The 25,162-nt window shown below is 34.2% G+C and overlaps 1 protein-coding gene across 1 annotated transcript in view; it reads left to right on the top strand.

Annotated features, from left to right (window-relative positions):
• The window catches only part of LOC128233583 (uncharacterized), a 67,736-nt gene extending 43,250 nt beyond the window's left edge, over positions 1-24,486 (top strand). Inside the window, exons 12-53 of the mRNA XM_052947322.1 lie at positions 69-372; positions 1,129-1,255; positions 1,953-2,207; positions 3,148-3,357; positions 3,715-3,992; positions 4,303-4,456; positions 4,556-4,771; positions 4,940-5,093; positions 5,253-5,521; positions 5,983-6,180; positions 6,499-6,640; positions 6,792-6,820; positions 7,031-7,172; positions 7,292-7,512; positions 7,692-7,856; positions 8,029-8,215; positions 8,561-8,675; positions 9,193-9,323; positions 9,468-9,685; positions 9,968-10,073; positions 10,264-10,380; positions 10,498-10,633; positions 10,874-11,054; positions 11,331-11,598; positions 11,969-12,155; positions 12,412-12,635; positions 12,868-13,103; positions 13,396-13,549; positions 13,652-13,830; positions 14,093-14,233; positions 14,426-14,594; positions 15,584-15,725; positions 15,916-16,037; positions 16,411-16,689; positions 17,206-17,409; positions 17,654-17,857; positions 18,204-18,920; positions 19,316-19,534; positions 21,004-21,099; positions 21,985-22,310; positions 23,069-23,270; positions 23,529-24,486. Coding sequence (XP_052803282.1) covers positions 69-372; positions 1,129-1,255; positions 1,953-2,207; positions 3,148-3,357; positions 3,715-3,992; positions 4,303-4,456; positions 4,556-4,771; positions 4,940-5,093; positions 5,253-5,521; positions 5,983-6,180; positions 6,499-6,640; positions 6,792-6,820; positions 7,031-7,172; positions 7,292-7,512; positions 7,692-7,856; positions 8,029-8,215; positions 8,561-8,675; positions 9,193-9,323; positions 9,468-9,685; positions 9,968-10,073; positions 10,264-10,380; positions 10,498-10,633; positions 10,874-11,054; positions 11,331-11,598; positions 11,969-12,155; positions 12,412-12,635; positions 12,868-13,103; positions 13,396-13,549; positions 13,652-13,830; positions 14,093-14,233; positions 14,426-14,594; positions 15,584-15,725; positions 15,916-16,037; positions 16,411-16,689; positions 17,206-17,409; positions 17,654-17,857; positions 18,204-18,920; positions 19,316-19,534; positions 21,004-21,099; positions 21,985-22,310; positions 23,069-23,270; positions 23,529-23,815 — 8,411 coding nt within the window. The 3' untranslated portion in view covers positions 23,816-24,486. The remainder of the gene's footprint in view (positions 1-68; positions 373-1,128; positions 1,256-1,952; positions 2,208-3,147; positions 3,358-3,714; positions 3,993-4,302; positions 4,457-4,555; positions 4,772-4,939; positions 5,094-5,252; positions 5,522-5,982; positions 6,181-6,498; positions 6,641-6,791; positions 6,821-7,030; positions 7,173-7,291; positions 7,513-7,691; positions 7,857-8,028; positions 8,216-8,560; positions 8,676-9,192; positions 9,324-9,467; positions 9,686-9,967; positions 10,074-10,263; positions 10,381-10,497; positions 10,634-10,873; positions 11,055-11,330; positions 11,599-11,968; positions 12,156-12,411; positions 12,636-12,867; positions 13,104-13,395; positions 13,550-13,651; positions 13,831-14,092; positions 14,234-14,425; positions 14,595-15,583; positions 15,726-15,915; positions 16,038-16,410; positions 16,690-17,205; positions 17,410-17,653; positions 17,858-18,203; positions 18,921-19,315; positions 19,535-21,003; positions 21,100-21,984; positions 22,311-23,068; positions 23,271-23,528) is intronic.
• The last annotated feature ends 676 nt before the right edge of the window (positions 24,487-25,162 follow it).

Genomic DNA, 25,162 nt, shown 5'->3' on the forward strand with positions numbered 1-25,162 from the left:
CATGTTTGATTTTCTTATCATGTATTCTTATTAATAGTGTATGTTTAGTGCAATTTTTCCACTTGTAGGTATTGTACGTTTTGATCTGGCTTATTCTGAGACCTATGAAGCCATAACAACAGAAGAACCGTTCAATCAAACAACCCAGACAGAGTTTAATCAACAACGAGCCGAAGTTAACGGTATTTCGATTCAGGACGGTAAAAGGGTAACATTTACCGTGAGAGGATACGACATTGTTGGCGCATATGCAGAAGATAACGTCACTGTCTGGATCGACACTTCACCTCCAGTAATTGAAAACCTTTGGCTTACAAGAGGGGATATTGTCAACATCAGTGTACATAACGTAACGGAGCTGGCTGCTATGACGTAAGAACAATAATAATAATTAAACCATTATAAATTTTGTCTGTCGTGTATAATAATATTAATAATAATAATTATAATCATATTTATGATTTGTACGAGCTGACAGCTTCTTTGATTAAAGAAACTCAAGGGTTTACCTTCCGATGTGCGATATCCGTCGTTTAAAATGTTCATCTGAACAATAAAATTGACTCGGCTTAATTATGTAAAACTTAACAAAAACAACGGCATGTTTCTGCAAGAAAGTATTGCTCTTGTTCACACAATTAATAACATATACTCTTAATTTAAAGTAAACAAATGGAACCTATGGAACTGAATTTTAGTAGATAGGACATTACATTCTTTCTTTTTAGACATGTTATGTTTGTGAAGAATTGCATAGGTAATTGTACATTGCTGTTAATCTCTTTATGTTTATACGAGTAATGTACAGTTAATATTTAAAATACTAATCAGGTGTTTTCGAAAACACATTTCGTAGTCGAAATTCGTGAGCAAAATCTTAACTTCGTTACTTTACTGATATTACTGTATACGATGCAAGTTTGTACTATTTGTCGTCTCGTAGGGATATATATCTTAGTTGTTGTTTTTTCTGCATATGTTCATTTAAACAGGATCTTGGTTAAATGTTGTGTTTCTTGGCCTGTGCTTAGATTCCATTGTTTTATTAAATCTGGTATATCACTACTTTAGTATGGAGATATCATCGGCAGACATGCAAGTAATAGACTGCTTTGCACTGATTTTCAGGATCGAGTGGCACGTTTTTGATGTACATAGCGGCTTATACGAAATATCTTGGCGATTATTTGACAATTTTAGTAATACGGAGGTTTTACATGGTCATTCATACGAATCTCCCCAACTTGAATCGAAAGTATGTTTTCAGACAGTTTTGCAATAGTCGTAATATACATGTATATATATATATATTTATACATATGTATATATATATATATATATATATATATATATATATATATATATATATATATATATATATATATATATATATATATATACATATACAGTACATCGCGGACATTCGAAAATTATTTTCTCTTTCCTCTGGTTATAGTATGTTTCAATTTAGTAGCATTTCAAGAAGTAATACTAAACATTTCTTTTAGAAATAATTTAAATTACCAAATATAAATTTGGCGGTAAAGCATGCATGTTGCAATTTACAAGTCTTGTAACTGTAACGTCACAAATACACGTACGAAACATTCAAGTAAATAAAGCAATATATTTTAATATATTGCCCTTCTAAATTGTTGAGTTTACAATATGAATGTAAACTTAAAACGTGAACTGAGGTAAAACTTTTTTGATTGGTAGTCGTGCCAAAGTGTTTGCCAACTATATAATAAGTATTGTCTTGTTTGTCTGTTTTTAATTTCCATTCACTTATATTTACCTTATACTAGAAAATGCCATATTCTTTTCGTTCAGTTATGTGCAGGTTTGATAAGGTATATCTTCAATAACTTCAATATCAAATGACGATAAGTTAATTTGTCCGTCGTCACTGTATTAAAGTAAGTATGACGTATGCCTATTTCCCTTAATAGACACTGACTGAATGCGAACAAGAGTATGCGAACTATGCTAGAGGTCACAACTGTTACTGTTCGCCATACCACGGCTGCTTCCATCAACATTTCCAAGTGATTCCTCCAGTAATAGATATTAAGACAGCCGGAGGTTCCACTGAACAGATTGGTGGGATCGATGCAGATAAATCAGATGGAGTGCATGAAAGTGAATACTACATTGAGGTTACTGTAATAAACAATGCCGGTTTGACTACCGTCCGGACTCACAAGGTAGCATATTCCCTGATGTTTCCCCGAATTGAATCCACATTTAAAAGAAATATAAATGGACAAATAAATGGAATGTGTTTTGCTGAACACTTGCTTTTGGGTGTGGTTCAATGATTTGATTATAAGTCCAATTTAATTAGAATAAACCTCGTCTGTTAAAATAAATTACCCTGAAATCGTATCATGTGCAAATCCAAAACCATTTATAAGTAACTAATATTATGACAAGGGAAGTAACTGTTCTTATATACAAAAAAAGTATAGGACAGATACAGCCATAACTTAACTGCCTTAGCATCTGTTATCCAAAAATCGATAAATTGACTGGATCAATACTTAATACTGTCGTTGCAAATTCAATTTGTGTGTACAATGTCAAATGTAAGATTGAAATAAACATTATTTTGAAACATTAAGTTTTAGTGAGCGTATGCATATTTTATGCTCATGTACCTACTACTCGCACATTTTAGCGCAAACTACACACAGCGGTTACTTCCTTTTGTTTAGAGGTTCCCCCATAGGCTCTGGTGTCAAACAAGAATGTCTCGGGAAAAGAAATTTACAAAAAGCTTGAAATGCATATGAAAATATCATTTTCTATTACCACTCGTATAATAAAATACGATCTTATACCTTAATCAACAAATTTCCTCTATATATTTCGATGTAAAACACTATCAAACTGACCACCGATCTTCAACGTTGAGAACATTTACCGCCTTTCATGTGGAATCTGAAAAGTGTGCCAATCCTTGTTAACCCCAGGTCACTGATATTCTGCCGTTTGTGGATAGCAAGATAATGATATTAATAATGATTACTAAAGACACAAGACACAATATTCGTTTCTATAAAACACCAAAACGCATGTACTTAAGAAGGCTTTTTATTTTAGTTACACATTTCATTATAATTGACGTCAGGCATTTTTCAACAGATAACAGTCGACGTCTCCCCTCCTAATGCAGGCCATGTACATGATGGTACTTTAGGTTTCCCCGAGATTGACTTTCAACAGTCGCTTACTCTAACTGCACACTGGGGTGAATTTTTTGACAAAGAGAGCGGTATTAAGTTTTATAGGTATAGTTTTGCGACGAGATGTTTGTCAGCTGACGAAATGCACTACGACAAGAACCACACTGAGGTGAACTTTTTACTACAATTTTTTCACTTGATTTTGTAATACATGTTTGTAGAATGTTAATTTCATAGCTAACTTACATAAAATAGGCCGAACAATGTTTTATATAAACAGTTCAAAACCTAGTTTCCAATGTTTTAATTAGATAAGAGGATTAATTATCTTCGTAGGACAATTAATACATAGCTTTCTAATTACATAATTTAAGAAATATAGGTTATTGTCATAGTTTTGATCTTCTTATTTTAGAAACTTTAATCTTCTTTTCCATTCTGCTTCACATGAAAAGAACAATACAACTCCATTGTGTAAACTAACCTATACATTGTTAGAGTAAAAGGTTTCTTAATATAATCTCAGATTGTCCAGACATATGAAACGACTGCAAGCACTACTGTCCAATCCCAAGGGCGATATTATACGACCGTTGTTGCATACAACCATGCGTTGGGCCAAAGTGTTCCAGTGTGTTCGGATGGAGTGGTTATCGATAGCACTCCAACATTGATATCAGAAGTTGTCATTAACGGTGGCATTGTTATTCCAAGAATTATCCAAGACATTTTAACAGATGAAGTATTTGTTATGAAAAATAATAGGGTGATCCAGACGATTCAAAATCCGACAAAACTGTGCCGGTAAACCGTTCTATAACGTATTAATTACGAAAATTTAAGGAACTCCATTTAAACAGTGTTTTGTATCATTTAAATAGGCATTGGCAATAAGTTAAAGTCATTTTGAAATATCGATACCTTGGTGTCGTATGAGTAGACTTCGATAGGATAGTTTTATGAAGTTGCACCTTACATTTTGTCAGAATTAAATATTTAGACAAGTTTGCAAATAAATAAATGATGATTATTATATCGTCAGCAGATATAACGTTTTCATATTTGCAATTACCCTGAGACTATTTCTGATGGGCATAATTTTATGTTTAAACAGACAAAAGTCTTTTGATGTTCCGACTATGGACATCCAACTGATTCCAAGGCTTCGGAACATAAATGGATCGTACAGCTCGGTTGACTCAACAGTTTGTGAAAGTATCAGCAGTGTTTCAAGAAACATTGTTACGTTTATTCGCTCAGATTCTCATGTAAGTCATATATTATTGTTTTTAGAATATTTTGTGATTTTTTTGTTGTAAATTTTGTTTTAAGATTTATTGATTTATAAACATTATTCACTTTTTCAGCTGGATATTTCTTGGAACTACACTGAAGGTCCAAGTGGCGTAAACTGTTTTGAAATTGGCCTATCGTCTGACAATACCGATACTCCAGATATTATGAGTTTTCAGAGTTCAATGCACCACAGTTTTATGCGTTTAGTTCATCCCGGTATTTGGGATGGACAGGAGTTCTTTATATTGCTGAAAGTTACGTCTAAATCAGGTGTTGTTGAAACAAAGGTAACTAGTTAAAAAGGTTCAGTCAAAGCTGTTTGTCTTTCTATTAGATGCGAAGTGTTAAATCATCATAGCGAAATGTGCACAGTCTTTTAGCAATCGCAATTCCTGAAAATAGCGTTCAACGATTTTATTCTGATATTGATTCTTTTCATTAAACATGTGCCATAGGCAGTCGGACCGGTCATGGTTGTGAAATCCAAACCAGAGTTTACGGGCGCTATACACATAAACATTGAAGGGAATTTCTTAGTTGCAAGTTGGGGATCTGGTGACTTTGTTGATCATGGAGAATCGGGAGATTTGAAACTTGAATTTGCATTGGGTATGTGTATTAATTAATTAAGTTGGAACATAAAATTTATTTATTTCTGATGTGCATGAGCGAGTATTAAAAGAGTATTTTGGTTTTATCGCTTCAATTTCGTTGTAAACATGTATGATTAGAGCATTCACATTTTAAATAAATCGATACATGTTGCAGGATCATCAAAGTTTACATCAAATGTATTACCGTTTTCTGCACAAAGAAGTGGCGGGAGTTGTAACATAAATGATACAACAAGTTGTACTGCAGTCGATATGCGTAATCTGAAATGGGTCTTACACGAGAGTACAGACTATTATGGGACAGTCAAAGCTACTGATCCACTCGGATTGTTTGTCGTTGCATCTTCAGAAAAGTACACACATTACTACGAAGTGCCATCTTCTGGAGTAGTTTACGACATCGACCCAAGAGACGATCGCCCGGTATGCACCATGTACATCGACTTTGTTTTAAGCATTTTATTTCTATTTTTCGCGACTTTACACGGTTGTAGTGAAACATATACATGCTGACAAGCATAATCAATTTATAAATGTATAGCATTATACAAAAGTCACAAACAGTATCATTTGAGCACGTTTTAAATTTATTTCTTGCCTCAATGATTGTCATTGAGGCTTCTTTATTTAGTTTACTAAAAGTAAAAAATTCGTTCATCGTTGTCAGCTTTGCAATTATCATTGATCAGTGATAGATACATCGTTTACTTTTCATACTTGCGGTATAGTTGATCACTATTCCAGAAGAAATTGACATTTTAAGACTTAAAAAGGCCAATATATTTTCGATTTTTTTAACATGTTCATGTTACCTATAATGACACGCTATCATCTAAATTGTATCACTGCATGTATAGAAAAAAGGTTTGACTTTTTGTTTTCAGTTTGTTGACATTGATGACATTGACTTTCAAAGCAAAACAGATGTACTCGCTTCAAGATGGGATGGCTTTTATCATCCACACTCTAATGTTCAAATCAGAATCTGTATAAACGACCAAAATGGCATAAACGTTGTTTGTGAAACAGCTACTTCTGATTACCATCACACTTTCAATGGGATCCGTCTTCAGAGCTGTGAGGTAATGATAAATTCAATATATGTGTCTACTATAACTCTAAATGTATCTGACTTTATTCTGTTGAACATCCTGGTTTAGAGTTTCCAATCTTGGTTTGCACATTTGTTAAAATGACCGATTCTGATTTTGGAGCAGTAAGTCAAAGGTCAAGGTCATATTGACCTTAAATAAAAAAAATATTACGAGCGCTTCCGACAAAAGACACATCCTATTCGCGGATATATCTATTTTTGTAGGAAAATAGTTATCAAACTAAGCATTTCTTATTAGTTGTCATGCTATTAAACATTGTTTACGTAAAATATCAAAACACTTTAGAAATATTACCAAGAGGTTACTGCAATGAGCATCGCGGGTAATGTTACCGCATCATCTGACGGTGTGATTGTAGTCATTCCTGAGGAGGAGCACATATTTGAGATATATGATGGCATAAGATGCAACAACACAGTCACAAATGGTAATTGGCTATATATTTGAGGAAAGTTGTCGATATATATTAATTTTACCACAACAGTGTTCCAAAATAGTGTATTAACAAAACAAAAACATCTTAGTATTGTTTTCTTTAAATATTAACCGGTGCAACACTTATCTAATGTATATTCCAGAGTTCTACACAGTGTCTCACTACAAACAGGTACCAAGTAACTTTTATATTCTAATCGAAATGATATTGTTCAAGTTATTATAGTATCAGAGGGATAATTTCATTTACCTTTAATTTCAAAAACGCAAGTGTATCAACACAGATCAGTGCCTATTTGTAGTTTATCAGGCATTATCCATGACAACAAAAAAAATAAGAGATTAAAACTGCGATATTTAAGAAATGTGTTATTTATTGCAGTTTGACACCTTTAATTGTACGGAAGATATCGACTACCAGTATCAGACATCATCGCTTTATGCTTACTGGCGGTTGCCCGAAGATAAGAGGCACTTTATGCAGACCATACTTTGGAGGATAGAAGAGAGAGCTCCCATAGCAGGTATGTTGCTCGACACATAATGACAAGAGCCCTTTTTACAATGTCCGTGTTATTGTTAAAAACATTACATTCAACTCATTCCCGTAAAATGTGGATGTTTTACTTAAATACTTTTTCAGATATGTGGACTCCTTTGTCAGAATACCAGAATTTACGAAACAGAGACGTTTTACATGTTACTGGACTGCATCTGATTTCGGGGCGGAAATACCGTATATCTGTAAAAGCCTGTGCTAAACAGTTCTGCTTCAAATCAATGTCTAGTGACGGTGTCTTCATTATTCCAAATTCTCCTATAACTGGTTCCCTTTCTGTAACTTACGATATGGCAGTTAACACGGTAATTACTTATCGATGGTGTTTTTTGTGATATATAATTCATTGCATATGACATTAGATATATTTCGACATAAATTAAGTCAAGAAGCAAATAAGACTATGTTTTAATTCATCTTCCAAAAAGCATTTAAAATTGGCAAAGAAAGTTTTTCGCTTGATAATAATTATAAATGTTTACAGATAGCAGTAACCATGGATAGATTTTACGACAGTGACATTGAGGATATTAACGAAGCTCTGACAGTCATTTTGCGGTATGAATACGCCTTTACAGATGGAAAGAATGACTCTAAATTGCTCACCAAATGGGACATTATCGGCATAACATCGGGATCTGAAACAGCGGTACCGTCTGAATAAATATAATACGACAATTAGAGAAGTTTAAAACTTAGCTGATGAAAATAATTGATGAAGTACTGTTTTGGTAAGCGACTACCCATTGACTCCCTAACTTTTATGAAGCAGTGACAAATTTGTAAAAATATATAAAGATAGGTGATAATTATCTTTTTAGATTCAATTTGAGATAATTCCCCTTCAAAAGATACGATTTGTGAAATGTTGGAAACTAGCAATCAGAGGAATTACAAAGGCGGGAACATATACTACTATTTCATCCGAAATACGGAACTGTTCCAATTTACAAGAAGTAAAGCCAAGCAGTGTCATTGATGTATTCGGTAAAACCATTGGAACACAAGGTTTGGCTGCAGTGAACTTTAAAATAGTTTTTCTCTTATGAAAACCATCTTATTTTACCAGATTTATTCTCTTAAAGTTGATAGCATTTATACAATCACTAACACTTTATTGTTAAACATGCATTGACTTTTCTAACGTTTTCATGTTTGGTCAATGTCATTTAATATAACTATGTATACATGTGCATTCGGTTTACTAAAAGCTTTTCAACAAAGAGGTTATTATCTTATTTCGGTTTTTTGCTTTAAAAATTTCAAACAATTTTGCTGGCATTGAGTGTTGGCAAAACATTGAATAATAATAGAAACATAAATTACATACATGTTGTTAATTTTGCTAAACAGATGGGCATGAGATCGGTGGAGAAATATTCTTAGAAAAAAATCTTGATTGGAATGAAGACGACAAAGACTACACTTCTTACACAAATATTATATCGGCCGTATGGCCGAAATTAAGGTAATCTCATCATTTATTGGTAAAGCTGTTCTGATGCATGTGTGGTCTTTTTGGTGGGTTTGTATGTTTTGGCGTGTCTCGTACAGTGTATGTTGGCCCAGACCGTGTGCCTCTTTACAGGATTTATGTTTAAGGCTTTGCATACTGGGCTTGTTCGTGTAGTTTGCATTGCATTATTGTATTCACCTGTGTTCATTTTTCCATTTAGCACGCCAGCCGGTCTTTTTGTTTCTATTGTTTAGACTTGTAAGTTATGCGAATTGTATGTATCATGCTTGTCAAAGGCATATTTAGGACAGAGTATGATAACATGAACAACGGACCATCAAACGTCGTTTACTATTGTTTTGTTCATCATTAAAATATCAAAAACGACTGTAGAACTCCTTGCCGTTCATTTAGACAGAACGTCCATTATTCTGTATTTTGTCCCTACATGAATCAATGCAACGGAAATGAGTGAGCACACAGCCAAACGTGTACTGATTTGTTTATCTCAACTCCCTTGTTGTTTCAGATATAAACATTACAATTGGGCAGTTATTTCAATGAGCAACGAGGATCCTACGATTTTCTACGGCACAAATGACCATGTTGGCCTCCGTTTTCCATGCACGCACCCTGAAATGATTGCTTGTGGTGAAACAGGTACGTCTTATATAAAAGGTATAACAGTTTAATTAACGATATAAGTTAAATCATGTTCAACTAACTTTTTGTTGTTTTAAAGCGTTTTGCAAAGTACCTTTCAGTAGTTTCAAAGAATTTCTTTACATTGAACACTATTTGTAGATGGAGAATATATGAATGCAAAATTTGATGCTGGAGTCATTACACATGGCAAACGGTACATAGTGTGCATCCATGCCAATGAGACCTACCTATATCATGAGAAATGGACACAACATCTTGATGAGTTCATGGAATGCAGTGACGGTGTAACAGTGGATATAACCCCACCCATTGCTGGGAGGGTCTGGATTGGTCAGGACATGAATCACTTCTATCAGGCATGGTTTCCATTGTTTAAGTGCAAACTAGTATATTGGACTGGGGTCCCGTTAGTGCATTATTAAAACGAATTTCTGCTTAATTAGTGTGTTATTTAGTTCAAACAAATGTGTATGTTGCTTGCAAGTGTATCATCCTTAAATATTTTACCGAATGCTAAGACGTGCTTCAAATTATAGCATATGTCGCACAACTCAAATGGTAATACATATGACTAATGTTATGAGACAAATCCACCTGGAAATATGTTTCGAGTATTTATCATTATTTTAAACTTTTAGATGTCAACATCAGATATACTTGTGATGTGGGACTCATTCTCTGATATAGAGGAACACCAATACAATGTACACGAAGGTGGAATTGCATACTACGCAATACACATAGGTGTGTGTTTTACAGGTATCTGGAACCTGAGTTTAACTGATAGTGTTTAGTTAAACATTTCTTTAAACGATGAAAGACTTTGACTTTCTAAATATTGCTTTGTTTTACATGTTTATATTCCATAGGTTTTATAACATGTAATGCATCTGAAAGTATATGATTGAATGTACATTATTCTGCCTGCATACAGGTTCATCACCAGGTGGAAACGATGTTACTAATTTAGTCACAGTTGGATTGGTGAACCATAAAGTGTTCCATAACCTTTTTCTCCAAAACGGATTGTCCTACTATGCTACAGTGAAGGGTAAGGTAACTCGTACTTATGGGTTATGTCTTAGTGTGTTTTGAATAATACGTATATCAAAAATAGTGTATGATTGTTTTTTTATGTTTGAATGTAAAAGAATCAATATATTTCTAGGATACGACCACGTTGGACTGTCAACCAGTGAGGTATCACATTCTGTAGTTGTTGACTTTACACCACCGAAAGTTACTGGGAATTCCATCCAGATACCCAATAGGCATATATTGAATGTAACGTCGATATCTGCTTGGTACGCAAACTATTTCAGCTACGGAGCATTTTCGTTTATTCATATATACGTGGTACATTTGGACAGAGTTATATCAAATGTAGCGACAATATAACTTCAAAACATATGTTTCAACTTTTTTAAATTTCTAGCTTTCAAGATGGATGAGCGTCAATAGTTTATTGTTTAGTTACAAGCACAACTAATGTATCTCTCGTCAAAGGTGAAACGTTATTAGTTGACGCCGCTGTGTGTTTTCAGCTGGAAAAACGTGTTTGAGGACCTAGAGAGTGGAATGAACAGATACGAATGGTCTGTTGGTACAAGCCATGGGTACGAAGATGTACTCGAGTATACAAGAGTTAACGGAGATTGTGCCGAGTCTGAGCTGCATCCATCACGGACATTGAAAGATGGTCACTCGTACTTTGTAACAGTAAAGGTACGATATTCATATACATTAACGTTTTTGGTACAGCTTCAACTTTTGTAGTTGTTTATTTATTTATTTATTTATTTTTTAAATTTTGATTACAATCTTTTGGATTTTGATACACGTACGAAGAGTAGGTCCAGACGCTAGAATCCTGTTTTAGAATACATTGCGTTTATTAATATGTCCCGCATTCATAGCATCACAATATCCATATAAACATTATAATTATCGAGTACTGACATTAACAATCTAAAAGTTCTTTTTTATCTTGACATATTTCAGGCCTATAACAACGCCGGGCTATTTTCCATTGATACGTCATGGGCTTTTGTTGTTGATACAACGCCACCCGACTCTGGTTTAGTTTACGACGGTCAATATGACGGCACAAATACAGATATTGATTACATGACTTCATCAAACACAGTTCAGGCTTACTGGACTCATTTTATTGATGCACACACTCCAGTTCATGAATACTTTGTAAGCGTTGGAACGTGTAAGGAATGTGACGATGTGCTGAGGGAACAGTCAGTTGGGATTAGAAATGGTAAACAATTCGTATTATGGTTAAAAATAATTGAGAGTGTTTGGTGTTTGATTACAGTCATGTAAATGTTTAAACTCAGGCATATTTCTTTAGCAGAACAATACTTTATACCCAACATGGGATGACAGTATACACACTATTTCACTGTTTAGCTGGTATAATAAATTAAGCTATATTGGTTTGCATGGCATTTAAACTCAGTTCGAATAAAAGCCCATTCCTACATGAACACATATGCAAGTTTAAACAGTCATTGGTGTCTCCTTTGTATGTGTGTATGTATGTAATTACTATGTCGTTGTAGCAGTTAAACAACTTAGTTTGTTTTAAGCTTCACGATTTTGTTATAAAATAAACATCTCTGTTCCAGAAATGGAGATTACTGGTTTGGCACTAATGGAAGGCCGTGTTTACTACACAAGCGTGAAGGCATGCAATACGGCTATGCTTTGTTCTAGAGCATCTTCTGACGGTTTTCTAATAGACAAATCACCACCAACTAGAGGAACAGTTATTGATGGCCTCAGCGGAAGTGATATTCAATATCAGGCTTCAAGGTTTTAAAAGGCATTTTGAATACAATAAAGCTTCATTGTTTTATAATCAAAATCAGAAAGGTGTTCATAAACAAATTTATACTATTTAAAATTTAGCTTCAGTCAGGTTTTCCAATTCATTCGATAATGTTTCTTTTTAGACAGTTAATATTATGAATATATCAAAAGGACATATCTTTTTTTAGTAATACACAAAGTATCGAGCAATTCTAAAACTAAGTTTATCTATATATCATTAAGTATGGTTTCTTTACAGAACTCATGTTGGCTGTAAATGGTTTGGCTTTTCGGATCCTCAGTCTGGATTGAGTCACTACGTTTGGAGACTTGGGACAATGAAAGGTGGAGACGATATAGTATCGGCGACAAATGTACACAACCATGAAATCGCGTACATTTTTGATGTTCAATCACACGCAGGAAATCTTCTCCCTGTGGGAAAACTGGTTTATTGCACCGTTCGAGCATATAATAAAGCGGGTAAACGAACTCGAAATAGTAATGTAAATTATCAGAGATAAACATCACTTATAATAAGATAGTCGTTAGATAATTTAAGAAGACATAGCCGACATATAAATACAAATAAAACTGGAAACTTCATTTAGAAGTTAATTTGATATATCTAAATACGCCGATATAAATTAAATATGGTTATAATTACAATAACAGAAACGGTAGTCATTCGGGTATATGTTTTTCAATTATGTAGGATATTTCTCTGATATGTCTTCCAACGGATTTGTTGTTGACACAAGCCCGCCGACAATTGTCAAAGAGTTAGCATTGTCACCGTTTGGGAGGAGTAGCAGCTATGACAGAACAACACTACTAAGGTCGTCTTTAAAAGTCCATTGGGAGACCTTTGATTCAGATTCTGGAATTTCCGCCCAGTATTTATCTGTATCATCGCACATTGGAGGCGATTTCAATATATCAACTGTAAAGGTATCGTGAAATTTCTAACAGGGTATTATTTATATGTTATTGCAATGATTTAAAGATTTTTGTATCATAGTTGATAATTAATTTCTGATGGTACGCCGTCTACGGTCTTAAATAGTCATATTCTAATGTGGTACCTGTTGTGTTTCCACTAAATTGCAAAAAAGTATACAAATTACTCAAATTGACCTTTACATCTTTTCTAAAGAATATTCGCGTAAACTTCCATATTAATGTTTTCTTTGAAATGTTAACTTCATTCCTTTTTAGAACATATACACTGTATTTATGACAGATTGATGCTGTCGCAACCGATTATACTTTCTTGAAATTGGACCTCCATGATGGCAGCTATTACGACATAAAGCTTACTGTTTGCAACGGTGCCAAACAGTGCACACAATCTTTGTATGCAAATCTATTGGTCGACAGCACTCCTCCAACCATGGGTATTGTTTTCTTTATCTCGGAGATTAAATCGTTATATCTATCAAATATAACTGCCAAATTAAACGCATTGCTATATATCATTAGGATCATTTGTGTTGTAGGTACCTTTGCTATAAACACAGACCATGCATCTGAGTTAGGAAGACAGCCTGAAAACTGGATGAAATGGAATCCTATTATGTTGATTATTTCTTGGTTGGGGTTCGAGGATATTCATAGTGGGATTGACACGTATATTATAAACGTTGGAACAAGATATATGGCGAACGATCTAAACAAGGTATGTACTCATTATATGTTAACTATCATAAATAATAATACTAATAATAATAATAATAATAATAATAATAATAATAATAATAGGAATAAAAATATCATGATAATAGTAACAAAACTGCACTGACATGCACACGTACATTCCAAATCCACCTGATACTGTTTTTGTTTGCCGTGACGATAAAAACATATAATGTATTATTGTATAGATCTGTGTAAGTATAAATTTCATAAATAAGAAGCTGTGTAATTTTCACTTTTTGCAGAATAGCGATAGTTTAATAAGGGTAAAACATGTCAATATTGGATTTGAGCACCGGGAAGGATTCGTTCAAACCTACTCAGTAGAAACAAAATCGCTGTCTAATAGAAAGAGCGTATATGTCAGCGTGTATGCGATAAACACGGTAAGACATATATGTGTGTATTTATTATATAGCATTTTTATTGCATATAAACGACACACACATGTCTTGAACATTGTTTTCATTTTAGACAACCCAGTATATTTGTTTGTGCTTTAGCCAGATTCATTTGGGAAATTTCTAATCGATGTGTAATTGGATTCCTGTTCTAAATGTTATTTCTCCCCCCAACAGGTAGGACTGCATAGCCCAATACTACACGCTAAGTTTAATCTATTATTCGGAGGAATACTATCCATGGTAAGGCGTTGTGAAGCCGAAACCTGTCTCGGACATTGTGTGTGCGCTCCTGTACCGGCCAGATGTAATTACACCAGCAATTCTTGTATATCTGGCAATATTGGTAAGTATGCAACCATATATTGATGATGAGGCTTATACACTCAACGACAAAATAAAGTGTACACTGCATATATATTAGAGTTGACGTTTTTGTTCCAGTGCAGCTGCATTATCTGTTCACTGTTAATGGTGATTTATCAGCCAAAAACATTCGTGTGCATCTGGTGTAAATGTTCGGTTTTTACTTTTTAAAGTTTATATAACTGTTGTTGTTGTTTTTTTCTAGAAACTAAAATCAAAAAGATTTCGGAACCATTGAGCAACATAAATAAGGAATGATTTGCTGGTGACAATGAATTTAAGTGTAACCCGTTTATATAAAGAATATTCCCAGCATTCAAAATAATCGGAAATGTATAAACTCTTTCTTTGTTGTGTGTATATCTCAGTTTGCTCTTATTGATTAATATTGTCACGATTATAAGGTTTGGAATACATAAACTAGTTGAAGCCCCAAGTGATTTGTTTAACTGACCGTTCAGATGCCTTCTCTCCAATACTTATTGATAAAGACATTTTAATATTTATGTAATCTGTGTCTTTTGTTATGTCTTTCTGCATTGAGTGTCTGTTAGGCTTTAACCACTGTGTCTTTATATAAACTTCCTGCTAAACGATAGACTGCTGCACTCTACACTGTAGTTTCCATCGTATTCTTGACAAAATGAATGACAGAGTCAAACAGTAAACACTACAACATAGCTTTGCCCTCATTCGTTGTAATTAACCCGGATAGATGTTTGGACAAGTGTGAAGTACTGGTCTGCTGACCGTTAACTAATGTTCTAATTATATACGCTTATAAAAACAGATATGTTGATGTATGTGTACTTTATGCTTGTTGTTTTGTGAAATTGTGTATATCTCGTTATGTGTCTGTTAGGCCTTGTGTCTCAACAGGGGCTGTTTTACATTCATGGCTTACAGAAGCAAACTATTTACGTCCTGTCAATCATTGTCAATCCTATTGTATCAACTTGTGTATTGTAGAGAACGTAAATGCAGTATCGGTAAGAGACCATCTCGACTTAGATTTTATTGAGAATCAAGAAGCAGCCCAATATTCACCATTCGATTCCTTCTTAGCCGCCGTTTGGACTGTGGTAGACACTGGAAAATCAAACCCACTATGGTTTTTAATTGTATTATTGTTTAATGAATTTCATGCTCTTTAGCTGAACACAGCCAGCGAAAACGTTTAGAATTTTTGTTCTACCATTTTAGTGTCAAAGTTTATAAATTAAATGTGTTTCAATTATTCTTTAATTGTAGCTGTGATAAAAAAACAAGTGCATGTGTATATCTGAATCACTCCTTGACAGGTACGAATGGAGTGTTGGCGAATCAAAATATGAAACTCCTAAAGGAGTATTTGATGAAATTACCGACAGAGTTTGGCATGACGCAGGTTCACATATGACATGGGTGTATACGCTACCACGAGGTAAATTTATTATAATTATTTGGACTCTGTCATTTGCCGTCCAGACTATATATTTACAATTGGAACACGTTCATTTGTAGCAGAAATGTGGTAAAAAACGTAATTCTCGTAAGAAAAGGTTACGTCGATATGTGGCTGATTCACTTGTTAGTTTATATATATTGCTATATTTATAAAAATGTTATTTTACAGAACTTCTGCCCTGATAACAAACATATTATCTATTTAATAGAGCTCATCTACAATCAGGTCAATTGTATGGGGAAAAAAATAAATGTTCTGTAAGAAACAGTTCCGACCCTTTATGGTGGGATTTGTGTTGTTTTTTTATGTTTATTAATATATAACTTATAACTTTATCTTTATATTACAGGAAGTATTCTCCGAAGAAAGTTTAAATACTCGTTTTACATACGAGCTTGGTATGATGACAGTACATATTTTATCTTTAAAAGCAGCGGTTTAACTATTTTATCAAAACCACCACAAACGACAAACATCCGAGGTGTGAGTGTTAAAGAAGTTTTGTCCGACACTCTCAAAGATGTTGATTATATTTCTGATTCGAGCCATGTAATGGTAGACTGGACTGGAAAATTCCTTGGTGACACTATCAAGAAATTTCACCTTTATCTGAGTACACAACCTAACGGTATGTTGATTTTGCTGTTACTATAGACAACCAACACATATACTACAATACGAGTCTCTGTAATAACACTTTAATAAATCGGCTGTAATTGACTCTTTATCAGACAAATACAGACCATCATTTTCATAAACAGGTGATATATGTTGTCACAGTGCCTTCCTTAATACTTGTATTGATATTGAAAAAAAACAACATATTACGATGCCTCCTTAACTACAGTTTTGGAATACTCGTAGCTTACAATTTCTATTATATTATTATTAGATATATATATCTTCTTTGAATACATGAATTGGCAGTTTGTTAACTTTTTTGTGTGATATATGATATAAGTTGGTTGTTAAATGTTTGTTAAATGTTTGCTTTAACGACCACCTGATAAGTAAACATAAAGTAAATGTAACATATATCTGAACGGTCGTCATTTGCTACTTTTACTAATGCATTGTACGGGGCAATATTATATTACTTTTGTAAATATGATTGTGCGTGCAAATAAATTGTGATGCATTTTAGGAAATGATCTGCATGTTATATCCACAAATATCAATGCATCGGTGACGAAATACGATACTACTGGAGCTAAGTATAAAGAAAATACAAGATATTTCTCAGTTGTGCAAGCTTTCAACTATGCTGGACTTCACACTACTGTCAGTTCAGATGGTTTTATGCTGGATACTGAAAAACCGGACGGTGGCACGGTGAACGACGGCATAGGTATCACTTTGCGTATTGATGTGTACTCCATCGGAATAAGTTTTATGATTTATATTGAGAAAAAATACCAAGTTAAATACTTATGGGTTTTATATGTGTAAGATGCGTATTTACAGATTTAAATCTAGGAATATTTCGAATTACACCAGTTTAGGGTTATGTTCTCAACATATGAACTTTGAATGAATCTTACCGGTAAACTGATAAAGTGATCAAATGTTCCCATAGCATTTATTTATTTCAGTCTTACATGATGTCCAGTTTCTGAATTCATCGAACCAGCTTTCTTCGTTTTGGTATGGATTCAGTGATGCTATTTCTGGAATTGACCATTATGAACACTGTGTTTCGTCCCTGAAATACAAGGGTCGATGTGACAAACAACCATTGATCAATGTTGGGTTATGGACCTATCTTGAGAGAAAATCGCACGAGGAATTTATCCAAGGTATGAATACATATACATGTTTCGTCATTCCTCGTTACCTATGGGTCAAATTCAAAATAAGAATAAAAACTTATGTCGATGGCGTGACCATCAATCTACATACACGCGAAATCAATTTATGCTTGAGTTTATTCTATGTCATTGCAAAAACAAACCACGCAGGGTTTGCTCGAAATATGTCTGAAAAGAACCATAAAAAACACTTTGTTATTTTGTTATAAAGTGTTTTCATAGTCTCTCTTTTCGAACATGTCAACCAATTGTAGGTAATATTTGATACTTAAACAATGTCCCCAACCTTACCATATTTATTATTAAACAAGTCCGCCATTTAAATGTTTTCCAGGAGACGTATTGTTCAGTGAGGTTCGTGCTTACGATATGGCCGGTCAAATATCGGACTTGGTAGCGTCTGATGGTGTTATTATCGATAGAACGCCACCACTTCGGGTTACTTACGTTTTATCCGACGAAAATCTCGTACGTAATGGATCGTTTGAATATGCTGCAAACAGCTCTCTGCAGTGCGAAGATTTGCCTAATTCATTTTGGAATGGACATAACTCCTGTCTTAAAGCTATAAAAGCCCACAACCTGCCTCATGGGAACTCTTACTTGCTACTTCAGGGAAGTGTCTCTCAAGAAATAATTGTTGAACATTCCGGAAAATTTAAATTACAGTTTTTCACATCAAATATGCCAACGGAATTAGCGCAGATGTCAGTTCAAGATGGTTATGTCGTTGTCAACGAAACCAAACATGTATTTCTGATGCATAAAAGGCCATCGTCAACAGAAGCGGTAATTTGGCAAGAACACCACTATCTTTTAAACCTTCCTGTGGGAAAAACAACAGTAACGTTTGGAGCTGAAAATAAAGCCAGCTTTGGTATAGACGATATTAGTATTCGTTATTATTCCGGGAAAGCTTACCTGGAAAACAGCACCGATGTTAAACACCTGCAAGCTTTAACTATTCATGCTCACGACTGGTCATCTATTTATTCTGACTGGCACTTCGAAGATCCGGAAAGTGGAATTGTAGAATACTTCTGGGCCATTGGTAAATAACAAGTTAATAGGATTTGATTGTAGGTCAAAAGTGGTAAAAACATTGCAAATTGGCATGCATTAGAGATTATTTTGCGGATATGTATAATGTTGGTTGATAATGATAAGTGATTAAATATAGTAAGCTCTATAAGATAAAGTTGCAAAACAACGTACACAAAAATAAATATTATCTTAAAATTGACCTATATTTAAATTCATGTGCTTTAAGAAAAAATAATGTATGCATATTTTAAAAAACAACTATGGTGGCATTTAGATATTGTGGATATATATTTAATGTAGGATAGCAGTGTTATTAAGGGTCATGCGAAAATAATGTGATATATTTAGTTGTCAATTATTTTAAAGAACTGCATTTCCCTAAATCTTCTCATGATATATTAGGTACTGTTCGGGGTGGCACACAGCTACAAGAATACACCAGTGTTGGTAGAAATGAATTTGCGTCAAGCAATACCATTCAGCTACAACACAACACAGTGGTGTTTGTCAGCGTAATGGCAGTAAACGGGGCAGGCTTAAGGACGGTGAGCCATTCCGAGCAGATTTATATCGATTTGACACCACCGGAGTTTGAATACGTTTACGATGGTGATAGTTCAGGTATGATACTCCAGTGTGACAGTACTGACATTATTTGTACATTTTATTGACATATATATTGATATTATATTTATTTATTGAGCGCTTTGAGATGAGTCAAGCATAATTCAAACACTTTCCTCATCTTAAACTATCAATAAGGCTTACACACATATAGTTTGATATAAACAGCACAACACAGACATACGACCTACAAAACAACACCGACATACCACACACAAAACAACACAGACATTTGACACACACAACAACATTGACATACGACAAACAAAACAAAACCGACATACGACAAACAAAACAACACAGATATACGACATACAAAAGAACAAAGGCATACCACACACAAAACAACACAGACATACGACACACAAAACAACACAGATATACGACACACAAAACAACACAGACGTTAGACACACAAAAGAACAAAGGCATACTACACACAAAACAACACAGACATACGACACACAAAACAACACAGACATACGACACACAAAACAACACAGACATACCGCACACAAAACATCAAAGGCATACCACACACAACACAACAACGACATACCATATACAAAACAACAACGACATACGACACACAAAACAACACAGACATACCACACACAATACAATACAGACATACGACACACAAAACAACACAGACATACGACACACAAAACAACACAGACATACGACACACAAAACAACACAGAAATACGACACACAAAACAATACAGACATACGACCCACAAAACAACACAAACATACGACACACAAAACAACACAGACATACTACACACAAATCAACACAGACATACGACACACAAAACAACACAGACAAACAACACACAAAGCAACACAGACATAAGACACACAAAACAACACAGACATACGACACACAAAACAACACAGACATACGACACACAAAACAACACAGACATACGACACACAAATCAACACAGACATACGACACACAAAACAACACAGACATACGACATACAAAGCAACACAGACATACCACACATGCATTAAGTATTGTTGGGGTTACCAACTTTAAACGAACAGTGAAACAGGAGCTCACTGGTGTTTACTTTCTAGTTAACGGGTAAGCAACTTCATACATGCTCAAAAATCTATTAATAGTTGCAAATCTAAACATATAAGCCTAACGAAGGAAATGTACTCGTTTATCAAATTTGTTTTGAACTACTGCTTAACTGTATCCCCCACACACCCATTTTGTGCACTTACTGTTCCAAAGTGTCAACCTAATCATTTATTGATAGCGACTTTTTAACATAATTTAAAGAAGATTGAATATGTGGCTGTTGTCTGGTCGCGTCGTTTGTTTCGAGTATGTTGGGGTTTCGTTAATAAGCTAATTGTTAAATTGTCAGGGTGGGCTTCTCTCTGTACTTGTAATTGTATAACATAATTTAGCTTCATATTTAGAAGCTCATATTTTATTTTTGCAGATTTTGATATTCAATTTCAAATGTCACTCAACGTCAGCGTGACTTGGTCAGTGAAGGATCCAGAATCGGGAATACAGGAATGCTCCTGGGCAATAGGTAGATTTATACTTTTATGTTTGTATCTAATTACATTGATTTAAATACTATTATATATAAGTGATAAAATTATAAAGTATGTCGAATGAAAGTTTATGCTATTCAAGTGATCGATATCGTTCCAAATAAAATGATATACACGTATATTTTAGCTACTAAATACCAAACAAAACCAACTAAAGATACATGCTCAAATAAAAACATATATATAAGCAGGTACGCTTGCATTTGCTATGAACTATTGAACAACTGTGATATTCCCTCATATTCCATTGAATTCCACAAAGAAATGTTCTTATTATAATCAGTTCAGTACTATTCCAAACTTGCTCATCAATTATCAGGTACATTTGCATTACCAAAGACATATGCAAAATTATCTTGAATTATCCTGTAAATATGATCACAGTTACAGGACATTAATAAACAAGATACGCGCAAACCAGGCCCCAACATCACAAAAATACTCAAGTCAAATCTCAATCTAAATCTCAACTCATTTTTCCCCATTTTTCATTCTTTTTAAACACGTATTTTCTCTTAAACAGGTTTTGTCAATATTTCAAAGTTACTAATTCTAGAGCAAAAGTACTCAAGTACACTTTTTGGCTGTATACAAGTTTCCCCTTGACTTCTATACACCGAGGCTTTAATAAACATATTCAATAATGGAATGTGGTTTTAAAATGTGTGAAAACATACGTTATTTAGATAAAAAGTAATGTGGTAAACCGAGTTGAGACTGAGATTGAGATATGAAGTATGTTCATGATATTGGGACCATTGTGTTATGCCTTAAGACAATAACAAACTGTTTGCATAAGTTTAAGTGGTGTAGGTTTCACGTGTAAATACGTAGTTAATGCATGTATCATAATGTCATAGGCTTGTCACCAATGGATACATCGCTTCAAGATTATACACAGATAGCCATAACGGAGAATGTTGCAAGTACAGTTCTTGGTTCAACACCGTATGATCGAATATTTTCGACCGTGAGATGCACGAATGCAGCTGGACGTAAGATTTCGATGTCTACAGACGGGCTGAAAGTTTTAAACATGTCGTTGACAACAAATGACGTATACATCTCCTTAATGGCAATATCCGAGACACAATATCCAGCTATTGGAAGATACCATGGCAACAGGACTGAAATCAAGTTTCAGTGGGCGGGTTTTAGACAAGATGAAGGAATAAATAATTATTTGGTGAGTTATTACAGAATTATATTTCCTCATGCCAGCAATATTTATATACTAATTGCAAACAGTTGATACATTATAAAGAAATGTTCCATGTGCTTGCATGCTGCTGTTTTTCTGAAAAATCCGGCTAAGAAATTGGCTAGTTTTCCACTAGCTCGATTAACCTCAAAGTACAAGATTGATAGTTGAATGAGTCAAATTAAGTTTGCTGACATTTTATACCTAATAACTTATATGTAAATCACCAAACGCATATCATACATAACGTTATTACAGTATGTATATTAACTCTTTATTTCCCCATAAATCGGACATAAATAACATATTTTGCAATCGTTGAATAAAAACAACTTATTTTTATAACAGAATATTTATCGTTTTCTTTTTTTCTGCTCACAACACCTTGTCAAATGATGCCCAAATAATACAGTGTCAGCAGGCATCCATAATACATAATATATAAGAGAGTCGGATCCCTTAATTTGAGTGAGAGTGGTCGTCGCTGTGCCCTGTTGTGGAAGCTTGTTTCGGAACAAATATTTCAAGATGAATCTTCACTACGCTTACTTTTATGAATTAGTTGATAAATCAGTATCAGTAAACTACTGATACATATTCTAAACAAACGTTATTTCATTGCTTTTTAATTAATGCTAATTCAGTTTTAGGTTGATAAGCTAAAAACCATAATTTCACAATGCCTATCATAATATTACACACTTATTATAACATAAGCTATTCTGGCTTTTCTTTGATTTCAGATATCCCTAGTTGGTGTTGACACCTCGTTCTCTGAAACAGTCATCGGTAGTTCCTCTGATGTTAACTTTGCTAGTTTTACCGGATTGAACCTTGAGGATGGCCAATATAAAGTAACAGTACAGGCCGTTAACGAAATTCACATGTATAGTGAAAAGAAAACCATTGGCTTCTATCTTCTTACATCTATCCCAACTATCACGGGTACGTTATGACATACAATTCGTTAATTAAAAAACTGATTATATATGATAATAATCAAAATGGCATAGAAAATCAAACCGACAACACTCCCAGGAGTATGCCCATATTGTAGGCGCATGAGAATATTCATGTTGTATAAGTCATTGGCGGTAATTCCCAAGGCGCGGACTCTGTTTGTTATTAACTTATATAATCAACTAACAACTGTATTTGTTAGATTAACTCAAAGTGTTTACCTTAACCTTGTCTTATTTCAAGGAGGATCGGTCGTAACATCATGGGACCCGAAAACTCTTAAAGCAAAAGCAGAATGGTCAAACGTATTCGATTCCACCCATCCGCTGTATTACGAAGTGACCTTGCGTCAGGAGAATGGCGAAGGAGATTTGATACAGTGGCAGGAGACAACGAATACTGAGATAGAAGTTATGCTAAAAAAGGATGACATTTCTTCCTCGGGCAGTACGCTTAAATTCAGTATAAGGGCGATAAACCATGCTGGATATTTTGACACATTGTACGCTGACCTTTTTGTTATTGTGTGATGATTTACCAACACATTTATAACACTATTTGAATGTTGGTAGTTAAATTGCGTATATCTATTTTGTTTGCTAAATCATGCTGGATATTTTGACACTTTGTACGCTATTTTTTTGTTATTGTGTGGTGATTTACCAATATATTAATACCCTATTTAAATGCTGATAATTTAATTACGTATATACGCTTTGTTTAATATACTGAATTAAATTAAAACAATATGATGAATTGTGACAGGTCTCGTATATTGTTTTGGGCGACTATACCCCGCTTAATGTTCAATAACATATTTTAACTGCAAATTGTCAATTTAGTATTTTGGGCGGGCCTAAACGCTATTAGTATCGACACGAACCAGATATCGCTGTACCTTACTGAGTTTAAATTCAATGAGTAAAACGTGAACTGAAATGCTGGGGGCAGTGAATAATAATAAGTGGTTTGAATTAAGACACTATTAATGTTCTAATCCGCCAGCATAAAGAAATTGACGTCCAAATCGTTGAAGGAGAACTGTTAATTAAAATTGGATGTAAAAATCTGACGGGCTCACATATGTTTTAAAAATATATTTAAATGTAAAGATTATGTGTTAAACGCTTTTTGCTTTAAATAAACAATACGCAATGATTTGTATTTTTTGCCAAAAAAATAATAAATAGCTTTTTTGAGATCGATGTGAATTATATTTTGTACCCTTATAAAGATATTTCTGGGTCCGTATTACAGAAGCATTTTAAGTTGATTTTTATAGTATCCACAACTTTGACAATATTCTTACGAAAGAATGAGTTTTGATTTATGCATACCTGTACTTGTGATTTAGAATATAGAAACTCAAGTGGTTTTTTTGTGGTGGGTTTAATTAATGATAAACAACTTTAAAGAAATATAAAACAAGAAATAAAACATTTAAAGAATAACCACTTTCAAATAATATGTAAACCAACACAATTAAGTTGTTTCTGTTAGACGGACCCGCATCACAAATGTGGAAATGACTCGCACATATCAGGAAATATGCGAGTTATATGAGGGTTAGTTCAGTTGGCAGAGCGCCTGACTTGTAGACAGCTGTCCCGGCTGTGAACGGAAAGGCGGCAGTGCCTTAAACAATTGGCGCCCAAATTTGGGCCGTGGCTAGTGCCATGGGCAAGAATGGAACTGAGAATTGTGGTGAGTCGAGATAATAATACTCACCGATGAGGTAATAACACACACGTTGGATAATCTTTAATACAGGCTATATTAATGTGATTAAAAAAGAAGTTAGCTTAAACATTAAAGGTAGAAAAGAATTCTGGTTCTATTTCGAACGATTCACGGCAGGCAATATATTTGGTAACAAG

The sequence above is a fragment of the Mya arenaria genome, chromosome 5, assembly GCF_026914265.1.
Source record: "Mya arenaria isolate MELC-2E11 chromosome 5, ASM2691426v1".
Lineage (NCBI taxonomy): Eukaryota > Metazoa > Mollusca > Bivalvia > Myida > Myidae > Mya > Mya arenaria.